This window comes from Phacochoerus africanus, chromosome 2 (assembly GCF_016906955.1).
Source record: "Phacochoerus africanus isolate WHEZ1 chromosome 2, ROS_Pafr_v1, whole genome shotgun sequence".
Lineage (NCBI taxonomy): Eukaryota > Metazoa > Chordata > Mammalia > Artiodactyla > Suidae > Phacochoerus > Phacochoerus africanus.
This window is the reverse complement of record NC_062545.1, coordinates 253,138,752-253,159,800: the sequence shown is the minus strand read 5'-3', so window position 1 is coordinate 253,159,800 and position 21,049 is coordinate 253,138,752. Positions and strand designations below refer to the sequence as shown.

The window sequence follows — 21,049 nt, the reverse complement described above, 5'->3', positions numbered from 1 at the left end:
CTAGCCTGGGAACCTCCATATGCCGTGGGAGCGGCCCTAGAAAAGGCAAAAAGACAAAAACAAAACAAAAAGATGGCAGGGAGGGGAGACTGGTTGGTTCACAGTTAAAAAACTTATCCTAAAGTGATGGCATAGAGCTCTCTATATTTATATTAAGGTAAAGAAAGGACTGATCAGCTCAGCCCTTTTAAACTGTATTGTTTTCTAATCAGACCAGAAAAGATTTGCTGTCAGTGTCTGAACAAACAAAAAGCCAAACAGCCCATTGGTTGTGCCCTCTAGTCCAAACATCTTCCAGATCCACGAGCAGGACAAGGTCTTCTCCAACCCAGCACAGAGCACAGCAAAGCACAGCCACGTGTATCACTGATGCATGGCCTCCAACATTTCAAGACAATCACCCCATTCAGAAAAGTCAGGGAGAAAAACCCGTCAGGAAATGGCAAACCACAATAGCATGCACCTGGCTCAGGCATGCAGGAAGACCAAGACAAACAAGTGGAAAAGTACCTCGGAAGTCACCTTGCAAGACAGTAACTTAGAGGTGTACTGGCAGAGAGGGAAAAACCAGGGTTAGTATATGGCAGAGACATACTCACAGAACACCCCCCAGCTGGGAACCAGCACCACACCAGGGGTGGCAGACAGGAGGGGAAGTGACATCAGGAGACCAGGACATACCCACGCCAAGACTTGCTTCATCTGATATTAGTTTATTTAAAAGTCTGTATCTTTTGCAGCAAGTAGAAACTCTATTATTCCTTAATACAAATATCAGATAAGCCATACTTTGTTAATTCAAGATTTCTTGCTTCCATGTTCTGTGCTTTGAATTAACAAGACTCTTCCCCCTCAGGCTGTATACAACCAACTGTCCATCAACAAGATCCTTAACAGCCATTTTGGATTCACAAGAATCTCTAGCCATCTGTAGCCAAACAACTTTTCCTCTTCTTTTTTTTTTCTCATTTGTCTTTTTTCTGTGGTTGGTTTCTAGTTTCATGTCATTGTGGTCAGAAAAGATGCTTGAGATAATTTCTATACTCTTAAATTTGTTAAGGTTTGTTTTGTGTCCTAGTATATGGTCAATTCTGGAGACTGTTCCATAGGCACTTGAAAAGAATGCACATTCTGGGTTTTTTTGTTTTGTTTTTATTTTTGTTTTAACAGCCTTTCTTCTTTTTGTGGGTTTCTCTGATAGTCTTGGAGTCTGTTGTTGCATGAAAAGAGGATCCTAACCACAGACAGGGGTTGGTCTGAATGCAAGGTTTGTGGAGGCAGATTCTCTGAAGCTGATCTAAGGGTGGTACTGCCTAGGGAGACCAAGCAGCCTCCCCATCACTACCTTGTGGGTCCTGGATAGGTTTCTGAGAGGGGGTGGTTATGTAGGAACTAAAATGATCCTTAAGTTCCTACAGGAAACTAAAAGTCATGTGAGAAAAGCTCAGGAAAATAATGTCCTAGCTGTGGGTAATGAGTTAGAAAGACCAGCTTTGGACAGCCCCTTCCAGAATTGTGGTCATGACCTTGCATTTACACTGCACAGAACAGTAGAGACACTGATTGGTTTTTGGCATAGTGACCATAGCCTGGATGGGGGCGGGGGGGGGGAATCATATGTCTGTGAAACCACAGACTGTTTCTGAAATGTTGCACTTAAAAATCGTAGTTCTATAATGATCAGGCTGACTGGGAGCTGGTAAATTTGGAGCACTTCTCTCCTTTGCACCTCCCCGGGATGTAAGTGAGAACCCAAGAAAGGCCGGGAGGCACAAAGCGTTGCTGATGGTGGCTGAGCTTCCCTGCAGTGTGGGGGCACTGGAGGCAGGCAGGCTTCCTCCACACACGCAGTGAGAGTCTGGCCACAATTCCCGGATGGTGTCCTGGTCTGAAAGGAAATGTGTGCCAGGAATTCTAGGAAAAGCAGTGACTGCTAGCCTCCAGCTTTGACTTAACCAGGAGACTCAAAGAAGCTTTCTCTTATTCCAAGATAGGCAAGGAAGGCTGAAAGCCCTCTCTATAGTTATTTTGGGGGCAAAAGAGAGAAAGAAAGAACATGGAAAAAACCTACCAAGAGTAGGTTTCTCTGCTAGGAGGGAAGATGGGCTGAATGCCAAGGAGGCTACACTTTGGACTCAGCCCTGCATCCCTTCAATTAAGAAAGGGAAAGCAAATTCACCAACAAGTTCAAGAGTATCACTGACTCAAGAACCCATTGTCTTCTGAGGCTCAGGTCAGGTGGGGGGAAAAAGCTGGCCAGAAAAGGTATTGTGTAAATACCCTGTCTTTGCAAGGCACCAAGAAACCCTATGGGAAACTATGATTAGTCAGTCCATGGGGCATGGCATGACTGACCAGAGATGGCATCAGGCCCAGATAAGGGGACATTTCCACATAAGATAACATTTCTGGATAAGAGAAAGCCACACAAAGAGCAGGACGGTTGCCTCTGGGTGGGCAGTTTGTGCACTGCACAAAAGTCCCAGGCTGGGGGGATCAAAGTTCGGTGCCCTCCCCCACCCCCATTCCCCTCACCAACCATGTAGCTGGTGCAGAACCACAACCTCACAGGGTTTTGGAAAGAGGTTTTGCTAATTCTCACACAGGCCCTGTACAGGTTGGTAAACAGCCCAGGGTAAGGGGATGGGGTAGGGTTAACAATCCTCCTACCCTAAATTAGCTCCATTAATAAGTGGAGGCTGGCTGAACCTCAAGCACAGAGACACCCATCCATGACTGTGCCACACAGAACAAGACACCAGCCCAGGCAGATGAAGACTGTCGCTATTGAAGGGACATTTTGCTCACAGTCTGAGCTGGGAACAAGGATGGCCGTTTGTGGGTAACTTTCTCAGCAAAGGGACTTTTTCTGGTTCCTTGTCATTGGCTTTGTTGCCAAATACAAAATGAAGCAAAACATCCACAGATGACTTAACATCACTGATACAGTGACTCCTGGGCAGCTGTTCATAAAGATGCATGATTTAATGTCCCATTTTCTGTCTTTCTCTGAGACCTCACTTCGCTTACAGCAGGAGAGATGCCAGCTCAAGAACACAGAAAAGACCATTCAATCCTGCACAGCTGCTCCCACCCCACCCCTGGCAAAGGTTTCCTGAGCCAGGGGCCTCCCTCCTGTCCTGCATGTAATTTTTTTTAATGAAATAGGAAAATGTAAAGCTCCTAACTGGGGACTGGACTCCAGAGACCACTGCAGCTCTGGGGATGGAAGGACGCTATACCCATTTTGATGATGAGGATGAGTTTTTTTCTCAGATCGGTTAGCAAAAGTTACTCATAGAAACTGTAAGCACAGCTTCGTTTGCATTCTCTCTTTCTCTTTCTTCTGTCCTTCATGCTCATTAATATCACTGTACCCTGAGCATCAGCGGGCATACCTCCCAACTGCCCTATTTTGTTTTAATGTTTGCCTCTCCAAAGAAGGTGGCTTTTCACTCAATTCTGAAAGAGCTTGCTACTTCCTATGGGTGAATGCCTGGTTGGGTCCTGATCATGCGGGAGGGGCTCATAAACACCGCCAAGTGACTTTGTGGATTGGATATTGGCAGGTGGATGTGCCAGGTGATACTGGACCCATAAGGAGTTAAGTGAGGGTCATAGAAGGTGGAGGATCTAAGAAGCCACAACTTGCCCTAAAGACAGTATAGGTGGATGGAGTCAGGAGAACACAACTACCAGCTTCTGGGCCAGGAAGAGACAATTAAAGAAGGGGTCATGGCCCCAACTAGGAAAAGAGATGAAAGCTTGTACATTCCTACAGGTAAGTGTCAACATACTCCCCAATGATTGATGGCGACACAACAGAGAGGTCCCTTGAATCAAAAGGACTAAGATCTAATCGAAAAGACTAACAGGTGGCTCTGAAATCAAATCTCACTGATGATCATGATTTTGGTGGGTTTTTGGTGTGTTTTTTTCTAGATTTGGGCCTCTCAAAAGAGGACTGTAGCAGGTTGGGTAGAGTTTGTTCTATTCTAAAGAATTTTCAACAGCAACAAACTTTGTTCTCTTGTAATGTCAAGAGACAGTACAAAAGACTTGGCCTTGAATTTGAGGTCTGGGGATATTAATAGCTTGATGAGTTTGTAGGTTTCCTTCTTATCCGAAATGTTGATTTACTTGAGAAAAACAGAGACAGGAGGCAGTCACTTCATCATGTAAGTGAAGGGCAATCTGTATGTGGAAAGGGTTGACTCCAAGCAGCTTCCTTCATGCAGAGGAGAAGCCCAGCCTAGTTGGCTTTCATCAGGTGGCTGCCTGAACGTCAGAGTTTGTCAGCCTCTGCCTGTGAAATGAGTAAGAGTGCACTCTTCACTTCTGTGTTTGGTATTTTTCCCCTAACGCCTGCACTTGAACACCAAAGGTGTGTATAAGAGACACGGAGTGTGCCTCAAAAACACTAGGCTGGGTCACATGCAAAGTGGCTCCACTGGTTCTTTCCCATTCACACATCATGGCTAACTTCCACTGAAGCTGCTGATGGATGGTGTGGAATCACCGGCGGGGAAAAAAAGGTAAACTCCCTATTTTAAGCAGAGCTGCAAAGAAGGGCCAACTACAGTGACTTCATGAGCACACAAGGTCCTACGGGCTTGGAGAAGGAGCTCCTGCAATGGAAAGGTTTGCAGTTGTCATCCAGGGCCAGGCCCATCCTGCTGTACAACATAGGGAACAGCCCAGAAAGATTCCAACCCAATAGAGGAGCTGGACCAGGGTTCCAAGCAGTTTAGGTATAAACCCAAGGGAGAGGTTAAGAGACACAAAGGAGGTTATCAGGCTGCTATGGGTGTGTCTGCTTTCTTTCTTGACGGCTAAATTTTTTGAAAGCAATGTTCCCTGTCTGGAGACAACTCCAGAAATCCTTTACCTTGGCCAACCAGGATATGAAAGCCAGTGAATCAGCACAAAATTCCTACTGTGAGCCCCATCATGTTCAAGTTTAAGGTGACCAAATAATTCATCATTCAAACTGGGGCACTCTTAAGAGGGGAAAGAAGATACCATTAATAATTGTACCAGGACAACAGGCATAAACCAGGACTGTCCAGGCTCAGCTGGGAAGTAACCTCAACCAACCCAAGTTATTTGTCTCACTGAGGTAAGGCAGTGGATACCTCAATAAATGCTAAGAGACGGGGACCAGCAGGCCCCGGGGAGGTTGGCACAAACCCCTGAGGCTGACCCCCCGTCTCCTGGCTGTGCAGGCTGTGGGGAACAACGGCTCTTAAGAAACAAACCACAGAGCAGATGACTTCCTTCATGGTCGATAGGAATGTCACGTGCAAAGATCACGTAGCCTATTGAGGGTAGCAGGGTAGTTATGCGGTTTTTAACTGTCATTTTAAAAGGCTCTTTCCTGCCCAACTGTACACTCGGGCTCGGTGTCAGCCCAAAACCTACTTCAGTCTTCCAAGCACTGTGTATGTAACATTTCTGATTGCCCAGAGCAGACGCTGAAGAAGCAGCACGGTCATAGTTCTCTAGCGAAATAAAACCTTTACAGAGCAGGCCAGCGACGCTGGACGTCGGCTCCCTGGTGCCTGCAGGTGATTTAGGGGAGCTTAGGTCTTTCTTCCCCTGTGGCCCCTGCCTGGAATCTCTCTACATACCCCACATCTCATGCACGCACCAAGCCAGTGGGCTCAAACTAGACCTTGGCAGCACAAAGATCCACTCTTTGCCTGATCGGCGTTTTTGAGAAACAAGGCCAAACCGTCAACTCAACTCCAGCTGTGTTAAACCACAGGTTTGACACGCGATGCTGGAACCATGATGCTGGCCAGACAGACAGACAGACAGACACACACACACACACACACACACACACACACACCCGTGCCTGAACCGGAGTACCGTCCTCCATGCCGACGTTCACCCTCGGACACGTGAAAAAGGAAAGGAGGAGAAACTTACACTACTATCATCCATTCTCTCGCGCCTTTTAGATTTGTGTGTCTCATAGTCTTCCATGAGGGTCTGCATCAGATTCTTGGGCCGCTGCGTTCCGGCAGCCTCTTCGGGGGCTAAGTCAGGCTGCAAGCTGGGACCTTCAGGTGTGGGGGATGGAGGAGGTTTGACTTTCTCTATTTTCCCTGAAACAACACGAAGAAAACACCCTTTCTAAGCTTGTCTGCTCACGACTGCTTTCGGAAAGAAAACTGGCAAAAAAGCAACCTCTGACATAGAACAACGGTTAAGTGCAAGTCATTTTATTCCAGGGATCAGAGCGCGTAAGGATAATGTCACAAATCCATCCAACACAGACCTCAAGGAAACCGGTTTTAAAGTCAGTTAGACCAAAGGGGGGCTGTCAGGACCTTTGCCAATATACGTCAGACAGAGAGACAGACAGACAGACAGACACTGGCTCTGGTTGTTTTGGGGACATGGATTCTATCACAGATCAGAGAATGAGACTGTCAGAGGTGGTGGTGCCTTCAAACCTTAAAGACCCTTTTCTTACAGATGTGGAAAACTGAGGCTCTGCCAAGGGAAGGCTGTGCTGGGTCACCAGGAGCCAGCGACAGTACCCAAGTCTCCTGGTTTCCTTCCTGGGCACTTTCTTCTCTAGCAGAGGTCACCAATGGTCAGATAGCCAACCTGGGTTTTTTCGTGTAGGGACAGCACGAGTGGGAAATGGACAGCCTGATCTTCCCAGTGTTCATTCATTCTTGACCTTACCTGCCACGGTCCTGAGAGCATTAGGGTCTGAGATCCCAGATCTGAAGGAAACAAATGCCAACAACAGCAGCTTCAATGTTGTAGAAAAGGGTACAGCAGAGTTGGGCAAGGCGAGGCTTTAGCTTTTGAATTTCCTGAGGAATTCTCAGGAGGAGGGGATCCGGTCCACGGTCACGGTGGGGTGGTGACGCCAGGCACGGTCACTAAGACCACCTGCACCCGTCCCTCCTAGGAAATGCCTGGCCTTGACTTGTGGCCCACAAAGGAGTGAGTGTTATTGCCAGAGGCCCGGTGCACCTCTGAAAAGCACCTTCAGGTGTAACAATCATGATTTTTTCCAACTATGCTCCATGCGGGAGACACAGCTAGAGTCTGCGAACAAGGAATATAGAGAAAATGCACACAAAATACATGGGAGCCATTCAAGCACAAACGTTTGGAAGCCACCAAGGGAGGTTAAAGACCCACTTGACCCCCTCCAGACCCAAGATGAAAGCAGCTAGCTCATCTTTCTTCGTCTTACTCCCCAAGCTGCCTGATGCAGCCAGAAGCCCAAGTAAGCCTGGGCTCCATGTCTCTGTGTAAGTGGCTATAGGCCTTTACTACAGCTCCTTGGATGGGATTTGGGAGGCTCCCCCCGGAGGTGAAGAAGCCCACGTTTTAACTTTTACTCTTCCATGAACCAGCCATGAGGTTGGCTGTAGGCAATCATGTAATGTTCCCACTTCAATCTTGGGCTGATAACTTACATACTCCAAGCGTCAACTTCCCTACCTAGAAACTGAGAATCTGGGGAGACATTGTCTTGGAAGCCCATCCTACCTCAAACATTTTGCTCTTCTATCAAATACATTTGGCAAGAAGATCAACCTTTTATTGATTTAAAGGGAAAAAAAAGTATGTGGCTGGCACATTTGGCAATGGGGCAGGAAGTGGTTTTAACACAGAGGGCACTCCATCTGCAGAGCCGGCCACCATGTTAGTGACTTAGTGAAACTCATTGCTTTGACCTCAGTTACCCAGATCACTGAGAAAAAGTCTTCTGATATTCACAGTAAGGTTATAAATATTTTAAGGACTTCAAATTCTCCCAGATGGTTTCTATTTTTTATTATGGAAATTAGGGAAAGCTATCATGACACCTCTAGATCAACCAACTACATTAAACATTTATCGAGATTTCACCACCCCTGTTCCATTTACCCTGCCTGTCTTCCTCCCACATTTCCACACTGAAATATTTAAAGCAATCCCAGACCTCAGGCAATATTACCTTGAATACTTGGCATGCATCCTCTGAAAATTCTGATGGACTTTTAAAATGAAGCCTTGAGAAAAGACGGCACAGTGGTGAGCACCAAGCTCTAGAGCCAACCTGTCTTGGGTTTGAGTCCATTGCTTAGCAGCCAAATACCCTTGGGCAAGTAATTATTTTTTTTAAGTTTTTATTTTATTTTATTTTTTGTCTTTTTAGGGCCACAACCATGGCATGTGGAGGTTCCCAGGCTAGGGGTCCAGTCAGAGCTGTAGCCACCAGCCTATGCTACAGCCACAGCAAGGTCAGATCCAAGCCATGTCTGCAACTTACACCGCAGCTCACAGCAATGCCGGATCCTTAACCCACTGAACAAGGCCAGGGATCGAACCTGCGTCCTCATGGATGCTAGTCGGGTTCACTAACCACTGAGCCATGATGGGAACTCCTTTTTTAAGTTTCTCTATCTAAAGTTTCCTCATTTGTAACACTGGTATGTTGATAAGATGTACCTACCTCATACGGTTGGCACAAGAACTAAGTTACTATTTACAAAGGTAATAATAATTAGAATGGCAAGCATCCACGGGGCCTAGTTACTGCGTTTTTGGAACCTCAAAGAGTAATATGTCCATAGAGTAAAAATGAGCAATTTCATAGGAAATTCTGCATAAAAAATCTGCAACTCTCCTAAAACTAGAAATAGATACCAAATTGGAAATGATCACTTTCCAACTGAGGGTTCAGATCATCTTCCACCTGCCATCAAACTTCTAGAAAGCATATTCTATATCCATTGCCTCTGACTTTACCATTTCATACATACCACAGTGGGACCCCTGCCTATAATACTTTGTTTATACTTCTGTGAAAGCCTTTTTTCACATATTGTATCATATTTGTTTCTGGTTAAGCTTTCCTTTGAGATTAAGCTGTAAAGTCATCTGAAGATAGGAACCATTTCAATCGGCCCTGAACCCCCTTATCTCATTTGAATATAAATTCCATTAGAGCAGGACCTTGTCTGTCCTGGTCACTGTGGATCCCAGCACCATCTGTGGTATTTGACACAAGGCAGGAGTTCATGGCTGTAGAGTGAACCATGGCTGTTTAAAGTCCTTTGTGAACTATACAGAGCACCCACTTATTAAATGCTTGTGGGCTGGGACAGAATTCCCAATACAGAATCTGAGGAAAGAGCTTCAATGTCTTCACCAAAGCATAAGAAAGAAAACAATTTTGGTCTATAGAACCACAGACACAATGGCTTTCAAGTAAAAACCAACCCTTTTATATGGCATTTCGATGATAGGCTTCAGGTCATTTCATCCTTACAACAACCCTATGATGTAGTCAGGGTGTATGTCCTGACACCTCTGAACAGTTTAGACCGTGGAGGCTCAGATGCTAACATCAGTCCCAATTACATGAGTTAGATCTGGAACCCAACTTGTGTTGCTTGCTGCTAAATTATATGATTTGGTGTGTGCTGAAAAAGAATTGTAAGGAGAGTGAAAAGTTACTATAAAGAAGCCGTCAGCCATTAACCATTAAAGACATTTCCTGCTTACTTCCTAGCATTCCAGCAAAATGACACCCATCCTCAGAGTGGGTTTTTACCAGGTATAGCCACTAGGGGTCACATGAGTAACAGGAACCAAAGACTGGCTTAGCTGGTCTGGAGCTGAGACTTCCAAAGATGTGACTGAGAGTTCTGGGAGAGAACAAAAGGTTTCAGACAGCCAAGCCTACATCAGAGCCTGGGGAGAAGCTGTCACAGGTGCCTGAAGAAAGGAGACACTGTGTCCCATCCCCAGATTTCTGGTCTGCTTGATATCAGGGGAAGTCAGCTTGGCTGGGCTTCTCTGCTGGGCCCTGTGATCTCCATCCTGCCTCCAATATGATTCCAAACATGCACTGGAATCACACAAGCCATCAGAAAGACTGTTCCACACCCATCACTTTCCGAAGAATCCCTAGTTTGCAGCCTAATCGACTGTTTTCTTCTTGATTAGGATGGTGAAAAAAAATTCTTGTATTTTTCCCTAGTAGTAGACTCTGGAGACAATACCACTATAGTGGGCCTTGAGGATAAAGACAAGAATGTGATACAAGAAATCTTTGGCACAGGCCTAGGAAGTCTGTCTCATCCTTGTCTATGGCCTTGGAAGCCCCCTTGAAATTCCTTGGCCCCAAGGACACACCCCATTAGACTCGCCCAACAGTGTTGGTTATCTCTGGCATTTGGCATGCCTCTCACCCAGCACTTCCCCAGTACCCCCAGGTTCCATCCCCACCTGCCCATCAAAACGTATTCTTATATATGTCTATTCACCTGATGAATGACGGAATAGCTGATGGTAGCTGAAAGTGGCCTCTGCTTTCAATGATAAACATCCTACCCTCTAGTTTCCCACCTGGGCTGAACACTACAAAACAGCTCTCTTGAAGGACCCCAGTCAGTGTTCCTGGGAAACATCACCAGTAAGGGTCATGCAGACTTCAGGGCGGACCTGTGTTGGCCTTGGCCAAGGGCTGGTACCTGACATTTAAAGAGCGGGGAGTAGGTGCAATGTGAGCTAGCACATACAGCTGGCATAGGAAGCAACAAAACAGAGCTAGACTGGAATTCAGAGTGGAGGGTAGAAAACATTTTCAAGTTCACTTCACACACAGGATTGTGTTTAAACTACTCCATCTAGAGTAATTTGAGACTTAAGTATTTCAAAGTGACTGGGGATAAGCAGTCTCACTTGGCAGGGCTGATTTCAATGCTGTTTCTAAAATCATGTCCTATTACCTTAGCTTTGTAAGGTAGTATTCAATGCTGCAAACAGTAAGAAAGTCATGGCTTGAGTAAGTCTGAGAAACTCTTGACTGAAGAAAGCTTTAGAGATAAAAAGAGATCTCTTTACCAGAGGACTTCTTCAAAGTTTTAGTGCTAATATAATTGTGAATTTCTAGTCCAGGAATGGATGCGCAGCCTTTCTCAAATTTATTTAACCAAAGAATCTCATTTCATAGAATCCCTATTAATAGCCCAAGGAAAACATTTTGAGAAATACCATTCTCTAGTGTATACTAGTTAACCACTAACCACTAACTTGTGGGCACAAGTTCAGCTAATAATTCAGTATGGGCACAAAGCTTCAGCGCAAGAAATTTCATCATTGCTTGTTTGTTTGTTTTACAAATGAGGCAATTTATTAACCCAGCATCATTTGTTCTAATGCTTATTTATAGTTGCATATGTGGAAGCCACCAAAGTATCTGACTACAGGAAAATGGTTACATTAGTTATGGCTTATTCAGATGATGGGAGTATTATTTAGCCATTATAATCATGTTTCAATCTCTCAAATTTAGAGGGACAGTTACGGCCATGAAAAAATATTCAAAATACATTAAGCCAAAAAACAGGTTACAAAAGCAGAAATAGTGCAGGCTTCAGAGCTGGACTGCCTAGGTTCAAATCCTAGCTCGCTACTTAGTAGCTGTGTGAAGGAAAACAAAAGTATATACATGGTAAAAACTTAATCAGGATAGGATGAATGGTCTTGTAGTGGGCAGAATAATGGCTTCCACAGAGATGTCCAAGCCCTAATCCCCCTGAGAATATGTTACCTTGCATGGCAAAGGGCTTTGCAGATGTGATTAAACTAAGGGCTCTGAGGAAGTTCCAGTTGTGGCTCATCGGTAACGAACCTGCATAGTATCCATGAGGACTCGGGCTCCGTCTCTGTCTGGCCTTAGCTCAGTGGGCTAAGGATCTGGCACTGCCATAAGCTGTGATATAGGTCACGGACACAGCTTGGATCCAGTGTTGCTGTGACTGTGGTGTAGGCCAACAGTTGCAGCTCCAAATTGACTTCATTAACCTGGGAACTTCCATATGCTGTGAGTGCGGCCCTAAAAAGACCCAAACATTAATTAATTAATTAATTAATTAATTAAGGACTTTGAGATGGGAAGACTATCCTAGACTGTCCAGTTGGGTTTGATGTAATCATAAGGGTCTTCATAAGAGAGATGCAGGAGGGTCAGAGAGACAGAGAAAGATTAGAAGATGCTATCTATGCTCTTGGCTTTGAAGATGGAGGAAGGGGCTACCAGCCAAGGCCTGCAGGCAGCCACTAGAACTGGAAAAGGGAAGGAAACGTATTTTCCCAAGAGCCTATAGAAGGAACACAGCCCTGCCAATATCTTGATTTTAGTCCAGAAAGACCTTCCTAGTCTGTCTGAACTTTCCTAACAAAGTATCACAGATTGGGTGGCTTAAACAACAGAAGTTATTTTCTCACAGTTCTGGAGGCTGGAAGTGTGCAGTCAGGGTGCTGGCATGGTCAGGTTCTGGTGAAGGCCTTCTTCCTATCATGCAGAGGGCTACCTTCCAGCGGTGCTCACACATCACAGAGAGAGAGCTCTCTGGTGCCTTTTCTTATAAGGGCCCTAATCCTACCATGAGTGCCCCACCCTCATGACCCCATCTAACCCTACTTATCTCCCAAAGGCCTCATCTCCAAATACCATCACACTAGGGGCCTAGGCCTTCAACAACATATTGACTTTCACAGGGACACAATTCAGTCCATAGCTGACACATTTCAGATTTCTGGCCTTGAGAACTATAAGGTAATGCCTTTGTGTTGTTTTAAGTCACTTTATTTGTGGTGATTTGTTACAGCCACGATGGGAAAGTAATACACACATAGACCCAATGTTAACGTCCATGCAGGAGAAGAACTGGGCAGATAGTGGTTAGGATTACAAGTCACCTTTACTTTTATCTTTATTCTTTATTTTCCAATTTTTTTTCTGCAATAAGCATGGATTTACTTATTTATTTTTATTTATTTATTATTATGATTTTTTTTTTAATTGTCTTTTCTAAGGCCACACTCACAGCATATGGAGGTTCCCAGGCTAGGGGTCTAATTGGAGCTGTAGTCATTGGCCTACACCACAGCCACAGCAACTTGGGATCTGAGCCGAGTCTGCGACCTACACCACAGCTCACGGCAACGCCAGATCCTTAACCCATTGAGCGAGGCCACGGATCGAACCTGCAACCTCATGGTTCCTAGTCAGGTTCGTTAACCACTATACCACAATGGGAACTCCTATTTAATTACTTTTATTTATTTATTTATTGGCCACCCCATGGCATGTGGAGCTTCCAGGCCAGGGATCAGACCTGAGCTGCAGTTGCAACCTATGCTGCAGTGGCAATGCTGGATCCTTAACCCAGTATGCTGGGCTAGGGATCAAACCTCCATCCTGGTGCTGCAGAGATGCTGCCAATTCTGTCGTAGGATCTCAGGAACTCCACGAATTAATTTTAAATTATAAAACAAACAAAAATTTTTTTCTAGTATTACTAGCCATGCTAAGAAAAGTAGATAGAGTTAGGCTTTAACCTTCAAGGACTAGGCAGAGCCACAAGCCTTTCTGTCTCACTGGCAGCACGGGACAGGCCCAGGGGAGCTATGGAGCCAACACCTTCTGGGGGCCTCAGAGAAGCACTGGTCACTTTTCTGGGACACTCATAGGCTATAACACTGCGAGACAGACTGGGGAGCAGAGGAATTTCACTCCAAATTAGTAAATACCGTCTCCCATCATGAGTGGAAGAGAAAACTAGAACACATGAATTTGTGTTTCCTCTTTGTTTATTATAGTTAGGCCACTTTCTGGTCCAGAGAGAGGAAGCCACGTCCTGACTGCACTTCCAGATTTTCCAAGCAAGACGGAGTTCCCTGCACGTCCTCAGTACCCAGCTGCTGCCCACACCCTCATTCTGTAGGAAGAGGACTAACTTCTAAAAAGCCAAGAGGGTGGATTCCCAAAGTTTAGGAAAACTATTTGGTCAAACATTAGGATTTGGATGATTATGATATTCCGTATGCATGGCGTCTGACGTCTTAAAAATCAAGGATCCTTTGTTTCTACATTTCTCAAAAGACAAGAAAAAGCCATCACCCACTCTTAGTTAAAAAGCAAACTGAACAAAGACGCCCACCAGACAACATGCCTTGGCCCAAGCCTCCTTCAATGATCTCCTTTCTTCAGGGAGCCTTGCGGGAAGCTTGCAAACATCTAAAATGACTCTCAGATCACCAGAAAGAAGTGAGCTCAGACTTGCGTTTTGAATTCCATTTCCTCCCTGTACAAGGGAATATCCTGCCTGTGGGAGCCGGAGTCCATGGGCTTGTGTGGTTCCAGCTGTGACCCACACACCAAGAGCTGGTCCCTCGTCCTTTCATCTCCTCCTTTGAAGGCCCCAGGGGTGGGGGAATGCGATGATATGAATCTTTGGATTATAAGCCCAGTTCACAAATGAGAAATATCCTGCCTGGTGAAACGGGTCTGAGAAACTTGCAAAAATTATTACTTTAAGGTAAGGAGGGATATTGAATGGATTGTTGATATTGGACCATTCCTCTGAATGAAACTAGGAATTGAAAACTGGAGAAGGAAAGAGTTTTGCTTCTCTAGGAGAAGCATAGTTTAAGAAGAAAAACTTAAACAATAAGAATGAAAATCACAGTAAGCAGCAATTCCCCCAGCAAGATCTTTTGGTTTAAACACATTTCTACCAATATGGTGGGCTTGACTCTACAAAGATGACCACCCCTCCCAAAGACAGAAAACATTTTCATGGTCATTTCTAATTTTACTGTCACCCAATAGGCTTCATAACAGCCTTTGTTTTTTAGAATCACAGCTGACTATTGTAAGCTAATTCTTGAACTCAAGATTTTGTAATTCTTGAACTCAAGATTTTGTAAGAGGAAACTTTAATTCTGAGAAAGTAACTATAAAAAAAATCTCAACTAGGGCTAGAAAGCAACTTTATAAAGCATGTTGTGCCATGTATGTCAGGGTCTCAGTAGCTGCCAAAGAATAATTCATAAGTAACTCTGCTAAGGTTTTCTAGGTCTTAAAACATAACAATAACTGCAATCTCAAAAACAATAACTCTTATTGGAAGCCTTTTGTGCACCAAACATTGACGGTACTAACTTATTGATGAGGTTGGTACTATTTTATTCCAATTTTACTGATGAGGAAACTGAGGTTTAGGGAGGTGAAGAAAGCTGGTCATACAGCTAACGAGGAGTCGAATCAGGATTGGAACTTAAGATGGGAATCCAGAGAAATGACTGTCGTGTTTCAGCACATAATAATCCTTGACCTGTTTCTTCACAAATGGTCTGAATTTATATTTGAACAATGAAAATAAAAGACAGACTGAGAATACCTGTGATGTCAAGATGCATACCACTTTGGGGGAACAGCTTTGATGTTTACGTTCAAGGTCATGAGAAAGGAAGTACCATTGCATAGAACAGGAATGTATTCTCTGGTGCTCTAATGGCCTGTCCTGCACATTCTTCCCACCACCGCCCCCACCCTCCACCCCTGAAGGAGTCAGGAGCTCATTCACAGAGAAGAAATGGATCTGAAATCCCAATCTCCCTAGGGAAGCACACAGCAAGTCACCTCGGTTAGTAAGAAACTGTCATATCCTGCCCTAAACTCCAGTAGTCACAGGGGCCTTCCTGCTCCCAGGCCTGGCTTAGATTAGCTCAATTTCTTTCCAGACACAGAGGAGGGATCTTGCAAGAATTAGGTCCTCTGATTCATCTTTTTGTTCTCAGATCAAGACTGCATCTTTCTTTGCATGTGACTGAGTCAGATTGTTTTGGAAGCAATTCCCCTAACGTGGAGCATGGAGTAGCCAGGCATGAGTAAAGGGTACAGAACAAGGCCATCACATGGTGTGGCCGACACCCTGGGTCTACCAGAAGGCCCAGCACAATCAGCAGTGCTGGCAGAACCTGTCAGAGAAGGGAATGGCCAGAAGCGTAGTTCTTCTCCACAGTTCTCTGACCCAGAAGCCATGACCATGGGCTTGTCACAGAAGGAGACCAGAGTCTATATCGTCTCAAAAGTGAAGCTGATGGATTTAACCAAGGCAGCTGCCCTTTCCAAACCACTGAAGGGAATGTCCAAAAAGAACTTTGAGAAGGCTTGATCTCACTGCACACTTTTGCCCAAAATGCCAAATGCTACTTCAACCTAACCTTTTCTTACCAATTCTTCCCAAATGGCATGCATTTTTTTTCAATGAATTTATTTCCTGGGTTCAGATAAATAAAAATACAGGGAGTTTCTGGTCCAAGGCAAAAGAAATGACTTTAAAGAGCAAAAAGAGAACAGCACAGCATACTCATGGTATTCAATGACCATCAGATAACTAACTTGGCCAGCTTTGGCCCCACCCCACCAAATGAGTTGAGGTCACAGAGTGAATGCTTATCCTGGCTCATCCTCAAATTAAGAAATGGATTCTTGGAGTTCCCATTGTGGCTCAGTGGGTTAAGAATCTGCTGTTGTCATTGCTATAGTGTAGGTTTGGTCCTTGGCCCAGGAACTGACATGTGCCATGGATGTGGCCAAAAAAAAAATGGACTTTGAAGTTAAATGAGCCTGAGCTTGAAGCTGGCTCTCCCACTTCCTGGCTGGGTGACCTTGGGAAAATGACCTAATAATGTCTCTGGGGTCTGGTATTAAAAAAGGGAATAATACAGGATCTGGATCCCTTAGGCACCATTCTGAAATCTCAGAAAAGCTCTGAAAACAAAGTTTTACGATAACTTATGTGGCAGCACAACCTGACATGAGCTGGAATGAGGCTCTTCTTGGTCTTTATCAATCCCGCTTACCAGAACTAACCCTTCCTAAGTTTCACAGCAGAAATTGAATTTGATGCCAGATGCTCTGTCCTAGATCCCACTGGGTGTGTTAAGCAATAGCACATGCATTGCATTGCTTTTCTAAATAATTGTGTATACACTTGACGGCCGTTCTAAAATCAGAAAGATAATCTGGTCTCAAGAGTTTGGATAATTTGGATTCTATTTTAGGGGCTACTGGGAGGATTAAATGAGGAAATGAGAAATGAGGAAAATGTGTGCGAACTGACTAGAAGAGCACTCAGCTTTAAGGGCTTGGTAAGTCGCAGCTACCAGGACTAGTCTTGTGTCACCAGAGAATGTTCAGGAACACCAAAAGAAATATAACCATCTATAGGATATTCCACATTTGGCTCTAGAACCATCACACAACTAGCTGGACCCATAGGAGCTGCATGATTTACACCTACCAGAGTTCTCATTGTGGCTCAGTGGGTTAAGACACTGACTAGTATCCATGAGGACACGTGTTTGATCCCTGGCCTTGCTCATTGGGTTAAGGAACCGGTGTTGCCATGAGCTGTGGTGTAGGTCGTGGATCGGCCTGGATCTGGTGTGGCTGTGGCTGGGATGTAGGCCGGCAGCTACAGCTTCAATTTAACCCCGAGCCTTGGAACTTGCATATGTCACAGGTGTGGCCCTAAAAAGATTAAAAAAAAAAAAAAATGTACCTGGCCACCAGGAAAGGAAAATACTGTATACTACTGAAGGAGAGCCCTCTCTTACCTAGGCCTGGGAGAGAATCCTTCCATTAGTCACCCACACAAGGTCTTCTACTGTGGAACAATGAGGGCCTCTCAAGTGACATTTGGCCTCCTCCTGCTTTAGTTTAGCATGGAATAAAGCCACCAAGCTCTGCAGTGTGAATATTGTGCTGACATAAATGTTTTTTTCTCTCTGGGACTTTTTTTTTGTGGTATTGGAAGATAATGAAAGGGAAAAAAACAAGACACAGTCAATAAGCTTTACAGTAACGTAATGATCACTTCATGTGCCATTGGGGCAGGGGGCAGTGCCCATGGCATGCAGAAATTCCTGGGCCAGGGATCAAACCTGCACCACAGCAATGACAGCACTGGATCCTTACTCCACTGAGCCACCAGAGACTCACTTCATATGCCATCTCAATTCAAACTGACAACAGAAGAAACCCCTTGGAAATATAATTTTTATAAGATATATAACTACCATATGGTAAAAGACTTGAACAGATACTCTAAGTTATGGGACTCGATATCCACATTTTCTCTCCATAATGTTCCCCTGAGCAAATAGTCTGACTTGGTAGATGAACTCAACACCTGGCATGAAAATGTAGGCCATTTCAACAAACTAAGCTAAGCATCACCTAACAAACTGGGTTTCTCTGGCAGGCCTAGAAACTGGAAGTGAGACCAGGATATCTAATAATAAGACCTAAGCAATGGTGAGAGAATCATCTGCTGACACCCTTCCTATGAAAAGACCTTCTGAAAAGGTCTAAATTGTAACTTTGGTAAAATGTTTGGGTTTTCCTCCCAAACTCATTCCTCGAGGGCATTTTACAGCCTAGCAATCGAGCTTGTGCACCTGCTGAAGCGCTTCCTTTATCCTCTACTTCTAAGTACCATTAAGAGAAGGCCCACATTATCAGGAGTAGGGCCTCGCCCAAAACACGCAGCGTTTGTCAAGGGGGCGGTAGGCCTTTAGGCGCACATAGAAAAGAAGCCCAAGGAAGGGACTCATTAAAGTGGGAAGACTTTTAATCCATCAATTCATGGCAAGACAGCTTGCAGAGGTGTGGAGATAACTGTCCCTTTGAACATGCTTGCTGGCCTCCCACTGACCACAAGACAAAGTCTAAAATCTAAAACCTTCCCCATGATTTACACAGCTCTTCGCTGTCTGGCTCCAGATCAACCCTGTTGTTTTGTTTTAAATCTCCTTCTTTAGCCCACCCCAACTTTATTTAAGCACCTCAAACATGCCACGTTCTTTTTCTTTTCCTTTGGGGCCTTTGTAGGTCCTCTTCTTTCTGATGGGAACCATCACCCCCAACACGGAACCCAACTTCTACTCCTTCAGTTCAAAGCTTAAAAGAGAGTTTCCCAAGAAAAGAAGACTTTGCGTGCTCTGTGCTTTCAGGCTTCTCCATGCTTCTCTGTTAGGAAATTGGCACGTTTGTTTGATGTTTCTGTCACTGGACTGTAAGTTCCCTGAGGGCAGGGATTGTATCTGCCTTGTTGGCTTCTGTTTGAATAGATGCCACACAAACCCTATTTAAGTGGACTGTCCTCCTTTAAAAATCACTTAAGACCCAAGACGATTAAATTTCCAGAAAATTTTTCCTAAAACTCGGTCTTTGAAAATGATCGTATTCTTTTAAAAATAATAACCCCATCATCCATCATCCTGAAAGGCAAGGAAACCAACAGCAAGAGCAAGTATCTTTTCAACACCTGGGAAATGGCTGGGAAGAATTTCTCTTTTCTTATCACATCCTAGCTCTCAGTGGATTTTACTTGCCTTCAGGTTTTAGGATTCCAGCATGTCCCCAGCACCATTTCTACCAGAGGAGATGTTAAAAATTACATTTTTCATCACCTGATATCAAACTGTCAATGTGAGACATGCAACAAACCAGCTGAGTCACCTCTACGGGCATGAAATGTGGAGTAGTACAGTAGGAACTTAGCAATAACTCCATTCACAGAACCAAAGGTGGAGCCAGCAGTTTTGACCCTGACCACGAATGGTCCCATTTGGCTGCTCAGAGAGATGTGTCAGCCTCTTTCTGATCACGAACTAGGAAGCTGACCGGCCAAGCATGACTCTAAATGTTTCCAGGCATGGATAGAAAAAAAAATTGCATTCTGCATTCAATTTCTTTCAGTCCATGTTGTAATTCTGGGAAGCCCTGCCACCCACTTTCCATGTTCTAGAGATAAACAAGAAGAAATGAGGTGCACACAACGTCATTATCATGACTGTACTCCATGTGACAACCAGACCCAAGCAGTGTGTTACCACCTTACCTCAGGAGAGAAAAATCAGTCCCATGGGGATGGGATATAGGAAAGGAGATGGACATTAGCAGAGGGAAAGTACAGGGGAAATCAGCCCAGGGCTGCTAGGGTGCTGAGGGCAGACAGGACTCTTGGCTTGTTTTCAGCCTGGCAGGGAACCCTGATAGACCACATCAGGTCAGGGAACTAGGGGAAAGTGCTGAAATGTCTTAATTTTTGGTTGTGTGGTAGAAGTAAGGTGGGGGTGGGATGGGATGGAATATGGTAAGGGGTTCGATTAATGGGTGGACTGAAGAAAACTGAAAATAACCACTGTGCATGTGCAGTGTACAGGAGGTTCTGCAATGAAGTAACGCAAAGGGGGGCCAGGTAAGTGGAATCAGCTATAACCAACAGGAAGGTCATGGTACCTGTTTGCCACGTGAGCAAGAAGTTTCTGAGATGCCTGCAGAGGCTTCCTCCACTAGGCAGACGGCAGGCTCTTAAGCAGGCCCTTTACAAACACTTACTTGGTGAAGGAGATTGGGCTGAATTCAAGTGGTATGAAAAATTTTCCTAGGATACCAAATAGAATGCCTAACTAGCATCTCTGTGCCAAGCCAGCCCACAGCAAGAATTTAAAGTGAACTTGACTAATAAGGCTCTTTGGGAAAAGCCACTGTTAAGCTTACACAAAAAGCCTCGCCGGAAAGTTTTCTTTGCCTCAAACGCTTAGCTGGCCACTGTCCCCATGACCTGAAGGAATTAAAAACCCTATCAAGAAAGTCACCATACTATTCTTCTTCCTGGTCCCTTCCCCTTCCTGCCTGAACAATTTAATCCAATTAGGTGGGGCTGAACAGGATGGGAAGGTGGGAGGAGTCACAGTGGCCCAGAGTGGTATGCTGGAGCCTGAGCAGGATGGGCTGAGATGGGTGACCCAGAGCAGGATGTTGGAGGCCAAGCTGCGCGAGGAGGGTGTTGGTGAAGGGAGACAGCAGTGGCCACCCAGAAAGTGATGCTGGAGCCCATGTTTGGTGAGGAAAACACCAGACTGGTTCCATAAGGGGGAGGGGATTGATCAAATTATAAACATATTGAGGATGTTGGGAACCAGGTATCTTGTTGTCAAGGAAGAGGTTACAAATATGGAAAGAGAGAAAATGAACCCTGTGGTATTAGATTAGAATTAAAAGTATTAGAGTGAGTGCATGGTTTTCAAGATAGGTAGGTATGTAGATAGATAGATCAATAGATCAAATCAAAAGAAAGGAAGGAAGGAGGGGAGGGAGGAAGGAAGGAAAGAAGAAAGGAGGGAGGGAGGGAGAGGATGGATATGTATTCTCTAA

The 21,049-nt window shown here is 44.8% G+C and overlaps 1 protein-coding gene across 6 annotated transcripts in view; it reads right to left on the bottom strand.

The window, feature by feature from the left end:
- PALM2AKAP2 (PALM2 and AKAP2 fusion) overlaps positions 1-21,049 on the bottom strand; it is a 366,754-nt gene that overhangs the window by 10,030 nt on the left and 335,675 nt on the right. For 3 of the 6 annotated variants that reach the window (XM_047768121.1, XM_047768125.1, XM_047768127.1), the window contains 2 exons: positions 5,935-6,113; positions 511-549 (listed from right to left, as the gene is read on the bottom strand). The exons of 1 other annotated variant lie outside the window; for it this stretch is intronic. In XM_047768121.1, the coding sequence (XP_047624077.1) occupies positions 511-549; positions 5,935-6,113 (218 nt within the window). The remainder of the gene's footprint in view (positions 1-510; positions 550-5,934; positions 6,114-21,049) is intronic. 2 more of the 6 variants (XM_047768123.1, XM_047768126.1) reach the window with 1 other exon arrangement.